Here is a 19242-nt window from a genome sequence, read left to right on the forward strand (position 1 = left end):
TATGGAAAATTTTAAAATCATTAATAAAAAGTAAAGATAGTTGCCCGCAAACCATAACTTTTAATGGCTTAGAAGAGCATTCGGCGCGAGTGATTGCAAGTAAATTCAACAGTTATTTCGTCGATAGTGTTCAATCGATCAATCAGAGTATTGATTTGGTCAACGAACCTCTCGAAATAATACAGCCGGTCCATAATAACTGTAATTTTTCTGGTTTTCATCCTATTACTTTTGCACAGTTGAAAGATATTTGTTTTTCTCTTGAGAGATCGGCTGGTATCGACAATGTCAACGCAAAAGTAATACAAGATTGCTTCCATGTCATTGGACACGATCTGCTGGACCTTATCGATGAATCACTGCAAACAGGGCACGTGCCTCAGGTTTGGAAGGAATCACTTGTGGTTCCTATCCCCAAGATTAATGGGACGGATAAAGCCGAAGAGTTCCGCCCCATTAATATGGTGCACACATTAGAGAAAATTTTAGAACTAGTTGTGAAAGGCCAGCTGATGGATTATTTAAATAGTAATGATTTGCTAATCCCAGAGCAATCAGGTTATCGAGAGGGTCACTCTTGTGAGTCTGCTTTAAATCTGGTGTTAGCAAAATGGAAAGAAAAAATCGAGGCTAAAGAAACTATTTTTGTGGTGTTTTTGGATCTAAAACGCGCTTTTGAAACAATTTCTAGGCCCTTATTGTTACAAACATTGGAGCGCTTTGGTATCGTAGGGACAGCATACAAATGGTTTGAGAGCTATTTGTGTGCTAGAACTCAGAAGACTCGTTTTGATGATTCTGAATCGGATTCCATTGCTAATACACTTGGTGTACCGCAAGGAAGTGTTTTAGGGCCCATTTTGTTCATTATTTATATTAATGACATGAAGCGAGTTTTACGGTTTTGCGATATCAACTTATTTGCTGATGATACTGTTCTGTTCATTGCGGCTAAGAATCCTAATGACGTTGTGGCACTTTTAAACCAAGATTTACATTATCTGGCGAATTGGTTGAAATTTAAACAGCTTAAATTAAATATTAGCAAAACAAAGTACTTAATCATTTCTTCTGCCAACTCCAGACCAGACGTAAATATTGCAATTGATGGTGAGACGATTGATCGCGTAAACGAAATAAAGTATCTTGGAGTGATTATTGATGACAAATTAACTTTTAAGTCTCACATTGACAATGTCATCAATAAAATGGCAAAAAAATACGGTATTCTGTGCCGTTTGAAAAATGAATTGACTGTTAGTAGTAAAATTAGTCTTTATAGGTCAATCATTTCACCACATATAGATTTTTGCCCATCCATATTATTTCTTGCAAACAATACACAAATATTGAGACTGCAGCGCTTACAAAATAAAGTTATGCGATTAATATTAAGATGTAATAGATACACTTCCTCGAGTTTTATGCTGGACGCATTGCAATGGCTTTCTGTGAAGCAAAGAGTATATTTTCTGACAATGGTGTTTCTATATAAAATTTTTAATAATATGCTGCCTCGATATTTGTGTAATCGAATTGATAGGGGAAGTGATTTTCATAGGTACAACACTAGAAACGCGGATGATGCTAGAACACCAAATTTTCTTTTTGGAAGATCACAGAACTCTCTGTTGTACAAAGGAATAAATTTTTTCAATTCGATGCCAAGACAGGTAAAACGTGCAGCAACAATGGCGGAGTTTAAAAGGCTTTGTATTTCACACATAAAGTCTGTTTTGTAGACAGATTATATAGAATTTTTTGTAAATTAATGACGAAGATTGTAAAATTTATGTATTTTTTTTTAATTGATTGGGTAAACTAAGCTATTATGTTCACTGATGATGATGGATTTTTGTTTGAATTAGTTGTATAATATTTGATAGTAGAGTTTAAAAAAGAGTCGACTACACATGTTTGAGCCACGCGCGCGTAGACTGACATAGACAATCTGGATATTGAGTACATCAGGATTAAACCCCTGAAATTGAAACAAAAAGCATATCGGGTTGGAAAGTTGCTTTTTGGTATGAAATAGCATATATGCTGTTATTCTGATTTTTGATATTTATCTGTTTTTACGATTTTGAACTAGGGTTGGGAGAAAAAACTGAAAAGGCTTGGGTTCGCCTGTGGACTGTAAAGCTCGTTATCGAGAACTATAGTATCACAGGATCTCTCTCGTAGTTTTGGATCGTTATCCAGAATCAATTCTGATTAGTTAACACTCCTAAATGTTAGGTTCAATTCCTAACCAAGTCCAGATAATTTTCGGGTTGGAAACGTTCTGGATGAGCCTTGGATCCATGATGGTATTGGAAAATCGTTTTTTTATACTCATTGTTAAATTATTGGTATTCTTTTGAAGGGTTACTTTGTCTGTATTAATAACCAGTCCGTTATTTGTTTGCCAACTGGTTACATTGTATGACTCTATATAATATCTTACTTAGATAAATCGACCAGCTCAAACCGATGTAGGGGTATGAGGTGGGACCATCATCATCATCATCAACTCTTCAATCATCCGGTTTTTAATTTCATCCTGAAAAGGACAATTTGTTGTTCGATTCAATATCGGATAAGACACCGATCACATCTTGGCGTTATCACGGACAGTGCGAATAAAGTATTTCTTGTGATAAAATAAACAGTGAAAATCTGATTTAACACTCAAAACTAGACGGCTCATGTGTTGTCAAAATGAGTCAATTTTTCATTGAATGCATTTACTAGTGCCCGCTATCGCACAGTGCCTCACTGCATCAGCTGCTATGGATGCTGATACCCGCTGCAACTGCTACGCTATCCGTAACCATGCCACAGTTGTGGCTGTATATCGCTGGTATCCACTGCACTGCTGCTGCTAAGGGAGGACTGCTGTTGTCGCTGTCTAGAACTATTATGAGCGGCTTCGGTTGAAACAGGCTCTTATATAGGCCAAATAGTATAGTTTAAATTGCAAGGTATATGATTCTGTCGACCGTGCTTGGGAAGCAGTCATGTAACGACCAATCAGAGGTCGAATTTTTCGTTTTTGCAAAGCTTAACTATTTTCAATAGTTCAATAGTTTGGATAATAAAATTACAATTATCTTCATTTGGGAAGAATCTTAGAAGATTTTCCAATCTATTGCTGCAATAACGAAGGGAATCCATCGAATACTAACCGATTTATTCGCATTTGAAATAGGACATATTCTTCACTTTTTTCGGTTTTAGATTTTAATTTCACATCGCTATGTAGCCGAACTTCCTGAGAGAAGTATTCTACTTCAAAAAGCATTCTGCGGTTCAAAATCGGTTGCTGATTACAACTTTTGAGCTGCCATAACATTGGGAGAATTAAGATACACGGACAACATGCACTGTGGAAGCTATTTCACATTCAGTAAATTCGACGGGTGCGACAGATTGCTTGCTTGCGTTGACAAAAATTATCAACTTTCAATGACTTGTTTATTTGCCTTGAAAAAGGCATTTTGATTTCCAAAATTGGATTTCCTGATGGCAATCTTCATGTTGCCTCAACAGTGGGGGAATAATGGCAGTCTGGCGACACACGCTGGGAAGAACCGCGCTGCTCCTGAGACGTGATGACCAACCACAGGGCAAGTGATTTGTTTAATTTGAAGGCAACCACAGGCGCAACCCGCTGCTATGGTCTGTTACTGCTGAGTGCCGATATCTGCTGTTACTGCTGTCAACGTTGTGGACACTCCATCCAGTTCACCTTCCGACTAATGAATATAGCTAGTTTTCCCAGAAACATTCTTTTATAGCCGAAGGGTGCTACGTAATAGGCCACGCCTTTCAGTTCAGGTTTACCATTTCTTTATGTTCTTTAGACGAATTATTCCACAATTCGCATTTGATTTTTGTATCCAGCGAATAAACACCGATGGTGCTCTCACACACGCAATGGTTTTAACCCGTATCTTATTGCGGTTTGTAAATTCAACCGATTTCGTTTGCTCGCTGTTGCGTGTTGCATCATGTTGCAACTTGGCAGCTGAGAGACGACGAAATTTTGTTTATGCTGATTGATTGAATCGACTTCATATTAGCTCTGCATAGTCGAACTAACTGTCCTTATGAATGCGGTCTAACAGGACAGTTTGTTATTCAAAGTTGGTTATGCTGATCGCAGCCTCTGCGCTGCCCCTACAGTGGGGGGTTTACTAAATATAGTAAAAGTAAAAATTAGACAACTACAACAGAATTTGATTGCGTCCCGCACAGAATGTCTGCTTGTGTTGATGCCAGAAAATTATTAACCTTCAATTATCTGTTTATTTGCCTTGAAAAAAGCATTTTGCGGTTCAAAATCGGTTACTGATTACAACTTTTGAGCTGCCCTAACATTGGGGGAATTAAGATACACGGACAACATGCACTGTGGAAGATATTTTATATTCAGTAAATTGGACGGGTGCGACAGATTTAAATTGCTAGGATGCAACACAGAATGCTTGCTTGCGTTGACAAAAATTATTAACCTTCAATGACTTGTTTATTTGCCTTGAAAAAGGCATTTTGATTTCCAAAATTGGATTTCCTGATGGCAATCATCATGCTGCCCCAACACGGGGGGAATAATGGCTGTCTGGCGACACACGCTGAGAAAAACCGCGCTGCTCTTGAGACGTGGTGACCAACCACAGGGCTAGTGCTGCTGCTAAGGAAGGACGACTGCTTTTGTCGCTGTCTAGAACTATTATGAGCGGCTCCGGCTGGAACTGGCTCTTATATAGGCCAAATAGCATGTTTTCAATTGCAAGGTATATGATCCTGTCGACCGTGCTTGGGAAGCAAGCATATAACGACCAATCAGAGGTCGAATTTTTTTTTTTAGCCGAACTTCCTGAAAGAAGTATTCTACTTCAAAAATTGAACGCTAGCGACAGTGCTATTGCACTGTCATCTGTTTGCAATAAAATTCTGTTATTGTTGCGTATGAATGTATGAAGCGGATGGCTTGTAATGATTTTGTGTTTTGTTTTAGTAAGACAGTGGTTCTTAACCCATGATACCATCCTTCCTTGGGAAAGATTGATGTCATGCAATGAGATCAATCTATAGGCGTGCTCTCCAGATGTTTAGTTTTGTAGAAAGTACTTATATTCTATTTGTTATAATTTTTTGATTCTATTTTTGTGGACAATTTGATTTTCTTTTGTAATATGGATTTCTATTGTAACATTTGGGTGGTTTATTTCAATCACTGTAAATGGTCCTGTATAAACTGCGTCTGGCTTTCTGCGGTTCTCTTTTCTTAACCATATTTTATCTCCTGCTTGAACATCAATTAGATTGCTTACTATAGTTTGTTTGCTTATATTGCTTAGTTTTGATTTTTGAAGTACAGTCATGGAGAAAAAAATAAATACACTTGCAGTGTTGGATGATTTTTCGTATTTGCGCAGTGATTTTAATTGTTGTATGATGTTATGTTACGTCATTAAGATCTTCAGACACTCTTTTTGAAAGAAGAACGGAGAAATAACTGGAGAGATTTCTTTGTCGGTGATTCCGATTTTTTTTTTTTGCGTGAGTTAGTGTTTTTAAAGTGGCGACAAAAATAAATACACTATTGAAATATATATATACAAACAATCCAAATTAGCTTTATTTCTCTACATATTGTTAGCAAAGTTATTTTTACGTTACAAAACTCACTTTCAAAATTTTATGGCCTGTTATTTGTTTTGTAAAGCCATATTCAATCTTCGTGGAATGTTCACCCCCAGGTTTTAACGAGTAGAAGCTGAACTAGCATTTCACGCTGCCTGTCCGACGTTCCATAAGTCTGTTTTATTCTTTGGATGATGCTTTGCAACCTAGACTTTTCCAATCTTCCATAGAATTTCTAAAGGATTCAAATTAGGAGTCTGCGCTGATCAAACTATTAATTTTATATTTTCGTTTGAAAGTTATCTTCATGTTTTCTTTAAATAGTTTGTGATTATTTGCGCTGGTTTGTTTATCGTTATGGTAACGTCTTTCAATATTTTATTGCAGAATGTCTTGAACATCTGTCTATTTATCAGTGAGAATATCATGTTGTTACATGCAATTGCTATCTTTCTCATTTTTAAATTTTTTCGTTTATTGTGACTAAATAGCATTGTAAATCGAAATTTTTCAATGCATAAGGAAAGTGCGCCAGAGCAAGATCTTTTTTCATATTCTTAGTCGTTATTTGTATATAAACGTCCTTGTTCGAACTTGCGAATATTAGTTTAGGTAAGTTGATTGCAACAATATTGTTAGTGGAGTCGTATGCCTGAAGGTGATCAGTCTTAATAGCTGGCTCGTTATTTTGGATGCTTGGTTTTTTGTTTGTCACAGATCTTGTTTGAATTGGCAAGACAGTCATATTTGAAAGTTCTTCAGAATTGATGTGACATAGCGTCAGGCCCAACATTTTCGTTTCCCTTCACGTATTCTATATCGAAATGTAATTCTTCCAAGTCGGCTCTTCTCCTTGTCAGTTTCGGGAATGGATCTTTCATTGAAAATAGAAATACTAGCGGACGATGATCTGTTCTTACATTAAATCATCTGCCATATAGATATGGTCTGAAATGCATTATAGCCCAGTGAATTGCAGTTAGTTCCTGTTCGATTGTGGACTTATTTCTTTCTCCTTTTGTAAACGTTCTACTTGCATAGGGATACCATCTGGTCGAAGTTAGAAATCAGGACACCTTTTTTCGGTACAAATTTGAGCTAAGCTGTTCTTCGAAGTTTAGATTGATACACCACGTTGAATGTGATTTGCACTTCAAAAACACTAAAACACTTCTTTACTTGTTCAACATACCTCTCAAACGATCCAATATTATTAGGCAGCTATGAATTTATAGGTAGATAATCAGCGCATGTAAACTATTTCAAATTAAACTAACTGTTTAGGAGGGGTTAACAAGAAAGTCGAAAAATAGAAAAAAGGGATTTTTTGGATGTTTAGGGTAAAGTGAAGTGTTCGGATATTTTGGCTATTGACTAAGGTATGTTTGAAGATGTATTTTGTGTGATTTGGCTGCAATTTTTATTCCAGCATGTAATAATGGATTATCTTACTTGTTACATAGCCGTTTTTCAATATCTATTATTTTTTCAATGTTTTATGTTTGTTTAAAGTGATTTTTTTATGAAAAAACACGCTGAGAAAAACCGCGCTGCTCTTGAGACGTGATGACCAACCACAGGGCTAGTGCTGCTGCTAAGGAAGGACGACTGCTTTTGTCGCTGTCTAGAACTATTATGAGCGGCTCCGGCTGAAACTGGCTCTTATATAGGCTTATTATTTTATGAAAAAAACTATTTTTTACAAAAATTGCCGCCATTGTGTCAATTTTTTTGAATTTACAAAAACGGCTATGTAACAAGTTAAATAATCCATTCTTACATGCAGACTTCCCGTGCACGCGCTTTTTTTTCAAGCGACGAGAGAAATCTTTCTCTCGCTCGTAGAATTTCCATGCATGTGCGACGAGACGAGACACGTCACATGCAATTTGCAGGTTGCTCTTTCGCTTCTCTTTCGGTTCGGATTGCGATGCGCAAGGCGATGTTTCATCGCACTACGAACTGAGCGAGACGCCCGTACTGTACATACTTGATACAGCTCGTGCGCTACAGCTCGTGAGACTTTCTCGTGTACACAGACTTCCTGTACACGCGCTGAAACGACGAGAGGTTTCTTTTCTTTTTTCCTTCGGTAAGAGACTGCGGCGCACCACACGTTGTCTTATCGCTTTACGAACTGAGCGAGACGCCCGTACTGTACCTTAGTGAAACTGTATATTAGAGAAATGACAAAGCACTCACCGTTGAGGAAACTGTCAACATCAAAACGGGCGAGCTGTATAATTTTGCATTGCCGTTATCCGTTTTGATGTTGACAGTTGCCTTAACGGTGAGTGTCTCTGCGTCCCTCTGGTGTATAGGCTGCCCACCGTACCTACATACGATATATGCCGTCAGACCCTTCTGAAGGTGTATTAATCGGAAGAATTCATAAAACTATATTACTACGATCAGATTATCACGAACCTTCAGAACCTGATTTGCAATAGCTATACACTAAGGTCGCTTTTACGCGGTTTTTTTACGTGGATTCCGGAGTTTACGCGGTATTTTTTTTTTCTTGCGGATTTCGGTTCCTCTTCACTCGGATTGCAGAATTTACGCGGGTTTTTTTTACGCGGATTCCAGAATTTACGCGGTTTTTTACGCGGCATGTATCCCCCGCATAAAAAGCGACTTTAGTGTACTCAATTCGAAAATTCTATCCAACATCAACATGTATTAGAAAATATAAACAATTTCAATGGTTTTACTATTTTTAACTCCCGAAAAACTTATGTTGTAATTTCAAACCACATTTTTTATCCTTAGAACTACAAAACAGAGTTCTATCATAATATAGTCAATGACATCTAAACCGACGAAAGGAACACTTCTGTTAACCAACGTAACACTCTGCATCCGGTGCATTTTCGTACCGTTAGCATAATAAGTATAGTAACAAAACGTTCTTATTTCATGTTAACAAAAGTCGGATGAATTAATCATAGACTTTTGAATTGATAAATGAATGAACTAGGTTATATCATTGATAATTCTAACGGTGTTTTGATGCATGCTGCTATAACACCGTAAATGAAAAAAAACATAAAATGCCCTGCCTGTTTCCTTCTGCGCAAAATCAATTCCCTTCTCGCACCATTAGCACAAAGCAACATGCGAGGCAAGCTCGCGAGACGAGCTCACGAGAATTTGCACGCAAGCTGTCTCAAGTACGCGACGCCCATGCACCGCACTCGTTAAGTTGGGAGACGAGATATCTTCGTGTACGTCGCAATAAAAATTCCCATGCGACGAGACATGGCTCGTACGAATGGTAAGTTTTCTCGCTCGCACGCTGCACACAGCACGAAGCGACTGAATGAGAAACGAGACTTGTAGCGCAAAGCACACTGTCTCTTCTTTGTGCGAGCGAGATTTCAGGAAGCCTGCTAAAAAAATTCAGTCAAATGGGTTCAATACATGCTAAGAAAAACTTACCACTAGTTAGGTACTGATTTAGTGAGAGCATTCACGTTCCCAGCTGCCAACAACGTAATACTCATTATATGTGCAACCACGACGTGCAAAATAAATGCTTAAATACACCTTAATCAATATCCAAAATAGCCGAACACTTCACTTTACTCTAAACATTGAGAAAAAAAATAGTTATTGACCTTCCAGAGTAGGTTTCCCCGTTAAGGCAAATGTTTAACGGTTACAATACCTAAAAGATTTCTCTCGTCACTTTAGTAAGATTTAACCAAAAATAAAATCGTCCGTAGTGACCGTTGTGTTCTGAAATCAAAAAAGGTATTGATTTTGAAAAATTCTGCATATTATTATCACACTACAGAGCTGAAAATCTTATGAAAATCAGGACAAATGCTAAAGAATGAAAAATAAATCAGGATGTCAAAAAAGGGTCTCAAAATCAGGACATGTCCTGCTAAATCAGAACGGATGGTATCCCTATACTTACATATGCGATTGGCAAGTCGATATCATCATATGGTTGTGATAGGACTGCTCCGCATGCGTTTTTCGATGCATCTGTGCATAAAATAAAATTTTTGGTTAAGTCCGGAAATTTAAGAATTTGTGCTGAAATTAATTTGTTTTTTAAAGTTTCGAAGGCGTTTTCGCAATCTTCGTTCCAAATGAATTTCGCGTTTTTCTTCAGGAGTGCGTTTAGTGGTGACGCAAGCTCTGAAAAGTAAGGTAAAAATCTCCTGTAGTAGTTGCAAAAGGCTACAAACCTTCTGATTTCATCGCACTTTGTGGGTTCTGGGTAATTAACTATAGTGTCATGTTTAGACTTATCAGGAAGTATGCCATGACTGATGTGATATCCAAGATAAGTGACATCTGAGCAAAAGAAATGACATTTTGCAAGGTTCAACTTCAAGTTGAAATGTTGGAGCTTTTTAAAAACTTGTTCCAAATTTTTCAAATGATGATCCACTGAACAACCGATAACAATGATATCGTCTATGTATAAAAAGGCACACTCGGGTGGTAAACCGCTGAGTGCGATGGTCATCATTTTTTGAAAACTATTCGTTGAGCTACTTAGTCCGAACGGTAACCTGTTGAATTCATAGTGTCCTGTACTGGTGGAGAAGGCTGTATATTTGTTTGATTCTTCCTCTATTTCGATCTGATGAAGTCCGGACATCAGATAAAGAGTGGAAAAGTGTTTGGCTCTACCCAGTTGGTCCAATATGTCGTGGGCATTTCCTGGGCAGAGGAAATTTTTCGGCGAATATTTTCTTGTTAAGTTGTCTAAAATCAACTACAAGACGACATTTTTTATCTTCATTGGTTGATTTTTCAGGGACCAACAGAATTGGTGAGTTATGGTGTATGGTGAATACGAAGGCTGTATGAGGTGAGTGTGCCTCTTTTTAAAGCGAAAACATCATTATATTTTGTACAAATCTCAATCAGTTTTTGTTTGTAGTTGCCTGGTATGTGATCTGTTTTTGATTCTGCTAAAATTTTGTTGTTTTGATTCTCTCTTTTCAGTTCGTCATATGAAAATATATCATAGTTTAGATTCTAACAGTCTTTTCAGTAGTGTTTATGAATTTTGCCAATTTGTTGGTGCTATCAATCAGGGAATTTGCACAAAATACTCCAGGACAGATTTCGTTGGAAATTAATACGTGATCTTCGAGGAGTTCCTTAGTGTGAATTTGCTTTAGTACTTTGCAACGTGGTGAAAGGACAAATTCACCATTTAAATTATCTTCAATCGGAATTTAAAATTCTTTTGAAGCAAAAGTTCCGGGTAGTGACCATGTTTCATAGTTGATAATGCAATGAAATTTCGTTAAGAAATCTCGGCCTAAGATAACGTCAGTAGGTATTGGGAAAGAAGAATCGACTATATGGAAAGTATGGTCGATTGTTGTGTTTGGAAGATAAATTTTCGCGGATGTTGACCCTATTGTCTCTGAAGGTAGGGTGTTTATCCCGGTGATGGTACATTTCGCATCATAATTTATATTTAAAGTTTGTTTGTTTTTATTTGCCTTGAAAATTGATAATTCGGCTCCTGAGTCTACTAGTAAAGTACACTAGGAGTTTGAGAAATTTGAATTTATTGAGATGAAATTCGAGCAGTTGGTGTTAATTTGATAACACGTTTTATTTAAAATTGATTTACGTTTGGTTGTTGTTGTGCGGTTTCTATGTGTCTCGAATGGTTGTACTCGTGATTGTAGGCGCGGTTGTCCATTTGACTGCCCCCAAATATTTGGGGGCCTGGACAGTTTTCCGCTTGTGTAAAAAATACGTTATGTCCAGGTCTGTACTGGTAATTCCCTCTTTGAGGTATATTGTTTCGAGGGTTTCCTCGGAAATTTATATTTCCTCAGTTCATGCCCCGTCTAAAATTATTATTTCGTCTAAAACTTTGATTATAAAGCCTAAATTGGTTTTGGTAACTGTTTTGACTTTAGTTTTGGTAATTGTTTCGGCCCTGGTGATGGTAGTTGCTTTGGCCATGATTGTTATAATTATTGCGGTATTGCTGGTATTGCTGACCGCGACCCCTACCGCTATTCCTATTTATCGAGAAAATTTGTGATTTCGTTTATTTTTTGTATCGCACTTTGAACCATCGTGAATTTTCCAGTTTTTAAAATTATTTTTATTTCGGTGTTAGTTATGCCGTTTATTAGCACGTCAACACCTACTTTGGTAGCCATTTACTGTGCTACCTCTGCGGGTATTTTGCTGTGGACGTATAAAGTTGTCAATTTTTGTGTAAGTGTTTCCACTTCGTCGCAAAATTTCTGTCTCTCCCCTTTGTTGGGAATAGCTCTTAGTTTAGCTATGACAGAGTCTGGTGTTTCAGTACAAGCTTGTTTAATTTTATTGATTATATGATCAAAAGTGAGCGGGTTGGTCGGTAGTGCTGGTCGCGCTTGCCGCTGACCCTTGTTTTAATAAATTTAATTGCAGTGGCAATGTGTGCTTCTGCAGTAAGGTCTTTGAGGAGATTTATCAAGTCAATAAATGCGTCTAGTCCGTCTGCTGAGCCGTCATAATTTTTAATAAGCGATGTCGCTGTCTTTAAATCGAAAGTGGTGGCTGGTTGGTTATTTGGACTAGCCATGATAATATTTTTAGCAAGTTTTTTTTTTATAATTTGATGAATCTCAAAATTTGATTCCTTTGCTGCTTTAATAAGAAAGTTTAAATTGTTGTCGGGAATCTTCTCTTCGTTTTCTATGAGATTCCTTTCTATTTCGTCATAAAGTTTTGAACCATATGTGGCTTTAGCATTAGATGTTTCTGGTCTTATTGCCTGATAGATAGATTTTTTCAAATTGCTAAGTATTTTGGTGAGAATGTGTAGGTCATTCTCGATAATTTCTAACATTAGTTTAAATCTATAACATGATATAAGTTTGCTGTGAATAATAATAGCTACCGTTGCTGCTTAGAAGCTATTTTCCTCTCTTGGTGGGCTTTGTTGCGACTCTGGTTGCCTAGTTACTGTAGCTGCCGTTGTATTTGTCGCTCTCTGATTTGCTGTTGGATCTGTTGCTGCTGCTGTCGTTGCTGGATTAGTCTTTGGCTGTATTCCTCGTTATCCCAAACTTCCATTTCTCCTCGTACTTCGTTTATTACGTTGTCCGCTATGCAGTCGTCCATAGTTGGAGGTGTTTCCATTTTTTTTTCTTCTTAAACGCGTGAATTTGAATACTGCCAATATTTGGCCACCTGTTTTGAGCTCTTCCGCTTGCTCGTTGCACATTATACCTCTGCTGGTGGAGATGATTAGTTTTCCTTGTTTCCCAGCAAGTAGTTTTTTTTTGCTAATTTTCCCACATTTTTCGCTTTCACTGCTTCGAATTGGGTCAGTACCTCGATGTCCTTGACTTCTACCGAAACTTCAACCAGAAGACACTTTTTTGTATTTTTTTATTATGTTTATGCACTTTATGCTGTTTAGTTGTACTATGCACTTTGAGCCTGTGTCTATATAGACCGGTACTTGCACTGAGCTTGCTACTTGCAGTCTTTTAAGGCTTTCTACTAGTCTTTTCGCCATGATCGCGTTCGAAAAACTGTTTTTGTTCATTTTTTTTCATTTCACTGATGTTCAATTTTAATTTTTATTTTCACTGTTTGCACGTTTGTTTATCTGCGCCCATCGTTGACGTTCCTGTTCATAAAAAACTCTTTTTCTGTGCTGCGGTCATTCGTGCTGGTGTCTTACGCATTACGCGTTTGAGTTCGATGTTGGGTATATATGCGGGTGTATCCGCGTGGTCCCAATTTTCTTCCATCACTTTATTGTTATTTTTCCACTGCACGTTGGTAAAATTTTTTATTGCCTTTCAATTGTGGCTAGCGATTTCGCTGCTTTCAGCGCCTGCATTTTAGTGTGTTCTATGTATAACTTATAGATTGTTAGGAATAGTTGGGTAGCAACGATTGCTAAATTTATGGTGTTCTTTATATCACTGTGTTGGTGGAGTTCTTCGTGCCACTCCAGCTGATTCAGCGCTTGCGCTTGGGGGTTTTCACTGTTTATTGCGTTCTTTGAGTAACTCTTCTCCATTTCATTTGATAATGTCGTATACCAACTCCTTTGTACGGCACCGTAAACCATAAACAAAATAAATTTCGAATCAAACCACTGACCCGCGCATGTAAGTTCCGTTACTTACTGAAAGCCTTATGCCTAAGCGTTACAGCACACTCGCTACCATGCCTTGCTAAGTGTACCGCAACGTTTGGTGCCTGATTCATACAGCACGTAAAATGCAGCGTTGCAATTTTAATACTCGTCTCTCCAGCTGTTTTCCAGTAGGGGCCCAAGCTGGCCACACATGTAACACATAGAATTAAATATTTTGGCAATTGCATTTGCCTATAAAAGCGAATGATTTTCAATAAAGACATCGAATTAATGAATGAGCATTCCGCAGCGACTGGTCTACTCCAGTTCGTCTCACCGGAATAGCTTTAAGCATAAGAGGTTTTATCATTGCGAACGGTTTTGACTTTCGTCAACTCCGTCACCGCTAAGAAAAGAAACCCCAACGTTCCGCCGGTTAAGTATTCATTCAAGAACAACCAAGTTACCAAATGGCGACCGTCAGTTAACCTGGAAATCACCGGATTGCGGAGTTCGCGGCCGTGAAAAATGTGACCCATCGCTGAAGTGAAAAGTACTGCTACTAATAATACTATAAATGAGCGCAAAAAAAAATGAACGCGATCCTGTGGCTGGTAAAATAAATGAATAACAGTGCAAAATGGACAATAAAAATTCGAGCCCAACGAGGACACAAATACTATAAACATAATAAGTGACCAAGAAGAACATTTCAAACTTTCATATAACAGAGTTTAGTGAAAATTGTAATCAATGAGTTTAGTGAAAATTCTAATCAATGAAAACCAATATCCAATAAAGTTTGAAGACATTGGAGGTGAAGAAAAATCAATGAAATACCAACCGATAACCAATGCACAATTATAATAAAAGTGAACTTAAGCTTGCTGGTTAAGACATACATACTTATGCACGAACAAACAGCTTGTACCCGCAAATAATTTGAACTTTTCATCGGAATGTTTCGTGCTTAGTTGCATACTAATAATGAACTTTGTGTAGTGAAAAATAAAAACGTCGTTTCCCTGACTAGAAGAAGACGATGGTTACATGTGCTAGTGATTTTTTTTTTGACTCTTTGATGCGTTGGTGACGAAGACTAGCTGTTTTAACCAACGGCCAAAACGAAAATAAATACGACCAACACGAGGGTGCGAAATGCCTCTCGCACCGAGTGGAGCAGCACGAGGGTGCGAAATGCCTCTCGCTACGGTGGATAATCAACTATAACAACTAGCAACCAGAAACAACAGCAGCAGCGCCACATCAGCATCTACAAATCAACAACTTCAGCAGTCGATCAAAAGCTATCTCATCTACAACAACAGCCACAACGTCATCAACAAGCAGCAGACAGCAATAGCAGTAACATCATCATCTACAGCAGCAACCAAATAAATAACAATGACCGAGAAACAATATATTATAATGTCGTGAGTAAAAATTCTTTTCAAGCATTAAACACAAACATGTTCGACCAATTTTTCTACCTTAATGGAAGAACTAAGAACTATTGAACACAATATCAAAAAGAATACTCTAACCTTAAGAAAAACAAACACAGAAGCAGAACGCTTGAGAATATTCTGCTCTATTAGAGGAAAATTTCTTTCAGTACAAAAAAATCTTAAAAACTTTTCAATTTAGACTCAGTCCGTCTGAATGGAATATAGAGGTAGAATCATATGGGGCGATAAAAAAAGTTTTTTCAGAGTGCATCAGAATTTTAGATAACCCAATAGTCAACACTAATAGAGAATACGACAGCGAACCAGAACTACAAACCAAGTCTAACGATTTCCTTAAACCTATTATGGACGCTAACTTGTCGAGATCAAACAGTGACATTAAATTATCCAAAAGAAAATTCAGTCTTAAAATATTGAGTAAAATCATCATTTGAAGTTTAAAAATCCATAACAAAGTAAACATGGCGCTGGATATAAAAACTGCTTCTGAATTAGCAACGCTAATTACCGCCTATGACGAAAACACCAACGGTGTAAAATCTTTCATAGACGCAATTAACCTGGCCAGAACAATCGTACCAGAAGCCAATAGGATCGCTGCGATACAGATCATTTTGACAAAACTGAGTGGAAAAGCTAGAAACCTTTTTCCAACACCCCAGCCAGTTACGACGAGATAATCACCAAAGTACAAAATAATTGCAGCGATAAAAGTTCATCTGATTCAGCGAAAAACACTCTGAACAACCTAAAATTAAAATCACCAGATGATATCCAGAATTTTACGAAACAAGTGGACCTACTTGCGGAAAAATGAACAGACACATATATTAGGGAGCAAATCCCCAGCGAAGTAGTAAGGAAATGGTCCCAAAAAGCTGCTATTGAAACAATGGTAGCCAACTCGAAACAAAAATTAAGTTAAAAGTGGGAAAATTTACAAAACTCCAAGAAGCCATTAATACAATGGAGGAAAATGAGAAACCCACAATTAAACAATCAAACGCAGTGGTATTAAACACCACACGTGACAACAATAGATACCAAAATTACCCCACAAACAGAACACCACAAAGGAATAGTAATCAAAGAAACCAATTTAATAACAATCTAAGAAACAATAGATATCCAACTAACAACTATAGAAACCATAATAACCACTACAATCAACACCCGACATACAACAACAACAGAAATTCTAACAGAATCTTTACACCTACCAACTAATATCGAAATTCCAATAAAAATTTCTATAGGAATACAACACTGATAGCACGGACACGTAAACGGGACCAGACAACAACACTTATTGCTCTTACTTAATATTAAGGATAAATTATGAAATTTACCTTTTTAGAGTCGACCGGTTTCGAACATTTTTATACTCATCTACAGGACGAGGCCCGATGTACAACTGATAACAAATGTTTTTTGCTACAGCTTCCCAGTCTCAGAGAGATGGGGAGCTCCGTACTCTCTTTCTAGCTAGGTTGAAGAGAGGTGAAATAATTGGTGCATCATCTTCGTTCGTTAAAGGCTCCTCCGCGTTAGCAATGTACATTGATTCCCATGCATTCAGCAGAGAAACCTTCTGGACGGTTTTAATTAGCTTCGCACTCTCCCAGTTATTTTGTAGATCCCAGATCGTTTTGTGTACAACCGCCAACCTATGCTGTTCCAGTGCGTTTCTCATAAGGTTAGTGATAGCCGGGTAGAACGGCAAGCTAATTCTTCGTCTCGTCTCTTCTCTTTCCGGTTGCAGGGTAGTTGCATTCTGGCGATATTTTTACGTTCGTGCTTACTAAGGATTTTGTCTACAAACCCCCGGTCAAATCCATTCAATTCAGCAGCTTTTCTATTTTTTTTCTTTTTCCAAATTGAATTCCTCGTTTTCCCACGGTATGTTAAAAAGGCGATGGGCCATCGAGTGAAAAGCTGATTGTTTTTGTGCGCCAAAATGGTTTGAATCCGAAGTAATGTAGCGGTCTGTTGAAGTGGGTTTTCTTAGGACAAACTCGCCGAAAATTCATAACCCGTCTAAGAGAGCATAAACATGCAGTTAAAAACAATAAAATCAACGTTTCAAGTGTAGCCGCACACACGTACAGTCTACACCATGATATCGACTGGGAGAGTGCGAAGCTAATTAAAACCGTCCAGAAGGTTTCTCTGCTGAATGCATGGGAATCAATGTACATTGCTAACGCGGAGGAGCCTTTAATGAACGAAGATGACGCACCAATTATTTCTCCTCTCTTCAACCTAGCTAGAAAGAGAGTACGGAGCTCCCCATCTCTCTGAGACTGGGAAGCTGTAGCAAAAAACGTTTGTTATCAGTTGGACATCGGGCCTCGTCCTGTAGATGAGTATAAAAATGCTCGAAATCGGTCGACTCTAAAAAGGTAAATTTCATAATTTATCCTTAATATTAAGTAAGAGCAATAAGTGTTGTTGTCTGGTCCCGTTTACGTGTCCGTTCTATCAGTGTTGTATTGTGAAGCTCTTACGTTAGCACTGCTCATATAAATACTAGTTACAATAGGAATTCCAACCATAATTACAACTCAGCAACAATGTACCTTGCAAACCAGCAGGACATTCCTCCACATTACCAAATACCCACTATCAGCAAAATCCAGATTATACTCAAGAAATTAACCAACAAGTAACCAACAACATGCAAACTCAAAATCATTTTTTAGTCCACCAGTAACAACTGATCAGAGACGTCGACAGTCTGAACAATTGTTACCGGCAGGCTTACCCATCCTAAACATCAATTTAAATGCTTCAAATTTCATTCAGGTCAAAGTGCACATGACTGGAAATGAAATCTGCAATTTAATAATCGATACAGGTGCGGATATTTCATTGTTTAAAGCACACAATATTCGCCCTGATCAACGTGTAAATACAAATTACAAAATTTTATTAAACGGAATAACCGATGGTAGTATAGAAACTTTAGGGATAAAAAACACAAAAATCTACTTTAACAATGCTATGAATATGAATCATAATTTTCATTTAGTAACCCCTAATATACCAATCAAAGCTGATGGTATTTTAGGTCGAGATTTCTTGATTAAATATAAGTGCGTGATAGATTACGAATATTGGTTACTTAACTTTAATATAGAAAATGTGCAAATATCTGTTCCTATAGAAGACAAGCTTAACGAAGCCTTTATGCTACCAAGCCGGAGCGAAGTCGTCAGAAGAATACCATATTTAAACATATCAGAAGATATGGTAATTCACTCTGAAGAAATTAGCCCAGGAGTTTTCTGCGGAAATACTATCATTTCAGCAACAAAACCCTATGTAAAATCTGTAAATACAAACAACGAACCATTTTACATAGCCTACTCTCAGTTTAAACCTACGCTAAGTCGTTTAACTGATTATTTTATACTTAATGTTAATATAAATAAACATGCAGGTAGGCATGAGCGAATTTTAAATAATATTAATATGGAAAAAATTCCACAATATGCTAGGGAAAAATTTGAAAATTTAATCAATCAATACGAAGATATTTTTTGCTTACCAGAAGAAGCAATTACACAGAACAACTTTTACTCACATAATATTACTCTTAATGACAATATTCCTTCATATATTCCTAATTATAAAACAATCCATGCACAGCATGACGAGATAAATAAACAAGTTAATGATATGTTGAACAATAATATAATCGAACCCTCCATATCACCGTACAATACTCCGATTTTACTAGTTCCAAAAAAAACTAATGACAAAGACAAGAAATGGCGTCTAGTTGTCGACTTTCGACAGCTGAATAAAAAGATATTAGCGGATAAATTCCCACTACCGAGAATTGACGATATACTGGATCAACTCGGTAGAGCAAAATTTTTTACAACATTAGATCTCGTGTCAGGGTTCCATCAAATACCACTTGACAATGAATCTAGGAAATTCACAGCATTTTCCACAAAGAATGGTCATTACCAATTTACCAGATTATCATTCGGATTAAATATAAGCCCAAATAGTTTTCAACGCATGATGACTATTGCGATGGCAGGC

At 37.4% G+C, this 19242-nt stretch overlaps 1 protein-coding gene across 14 annotated transcripts in view; it reads right to left on the reverse strand.

The window, feature by feature from the left end:
* The window catches only part of LOC129734010 (myosin-10), a 540672-nt gene that overhangs the window by 104292 nt on the left and 417138 nt on the right, over positions 1 to 19242 (reverse strand). Inside the window, exon 8 of one of the 14 annotated variants that reach the window (XM_055695704.1) lies at positions 9322 to 9375. The exons of the other annotated variants lie outside the window; for them this stretch is intronic. Within the exon in view, the coding sequence (XP_055551679.1) occupies positions 9337 to 9375 (39 nt within the window). The 3' untranslated portion in view covers positions 9322 to 9336. Of the gene's footprint in view, positions 1 to 9321; positions 9376 to 19242 lie in introns of those variants that run through there. 14 annotated transcript variants of the gene reach the window in all.

The sequence above is a fragment of the Wyeomyia smithii genome, chromosome 1 (genome assembly GCF_029784165.1).
Source record: "Wyeomyia smithii strain HCP4-BCI-WySm-NY-G18 chromosome 1, ASM2978416v1, whole genome shotgun sequence".
Lineage (NCBI taxonomy): Eukaryota > Metazoa > Arthropoda > Insecta > Diptera > Culicidae > Wyeomyia > Wyeomyia smithii.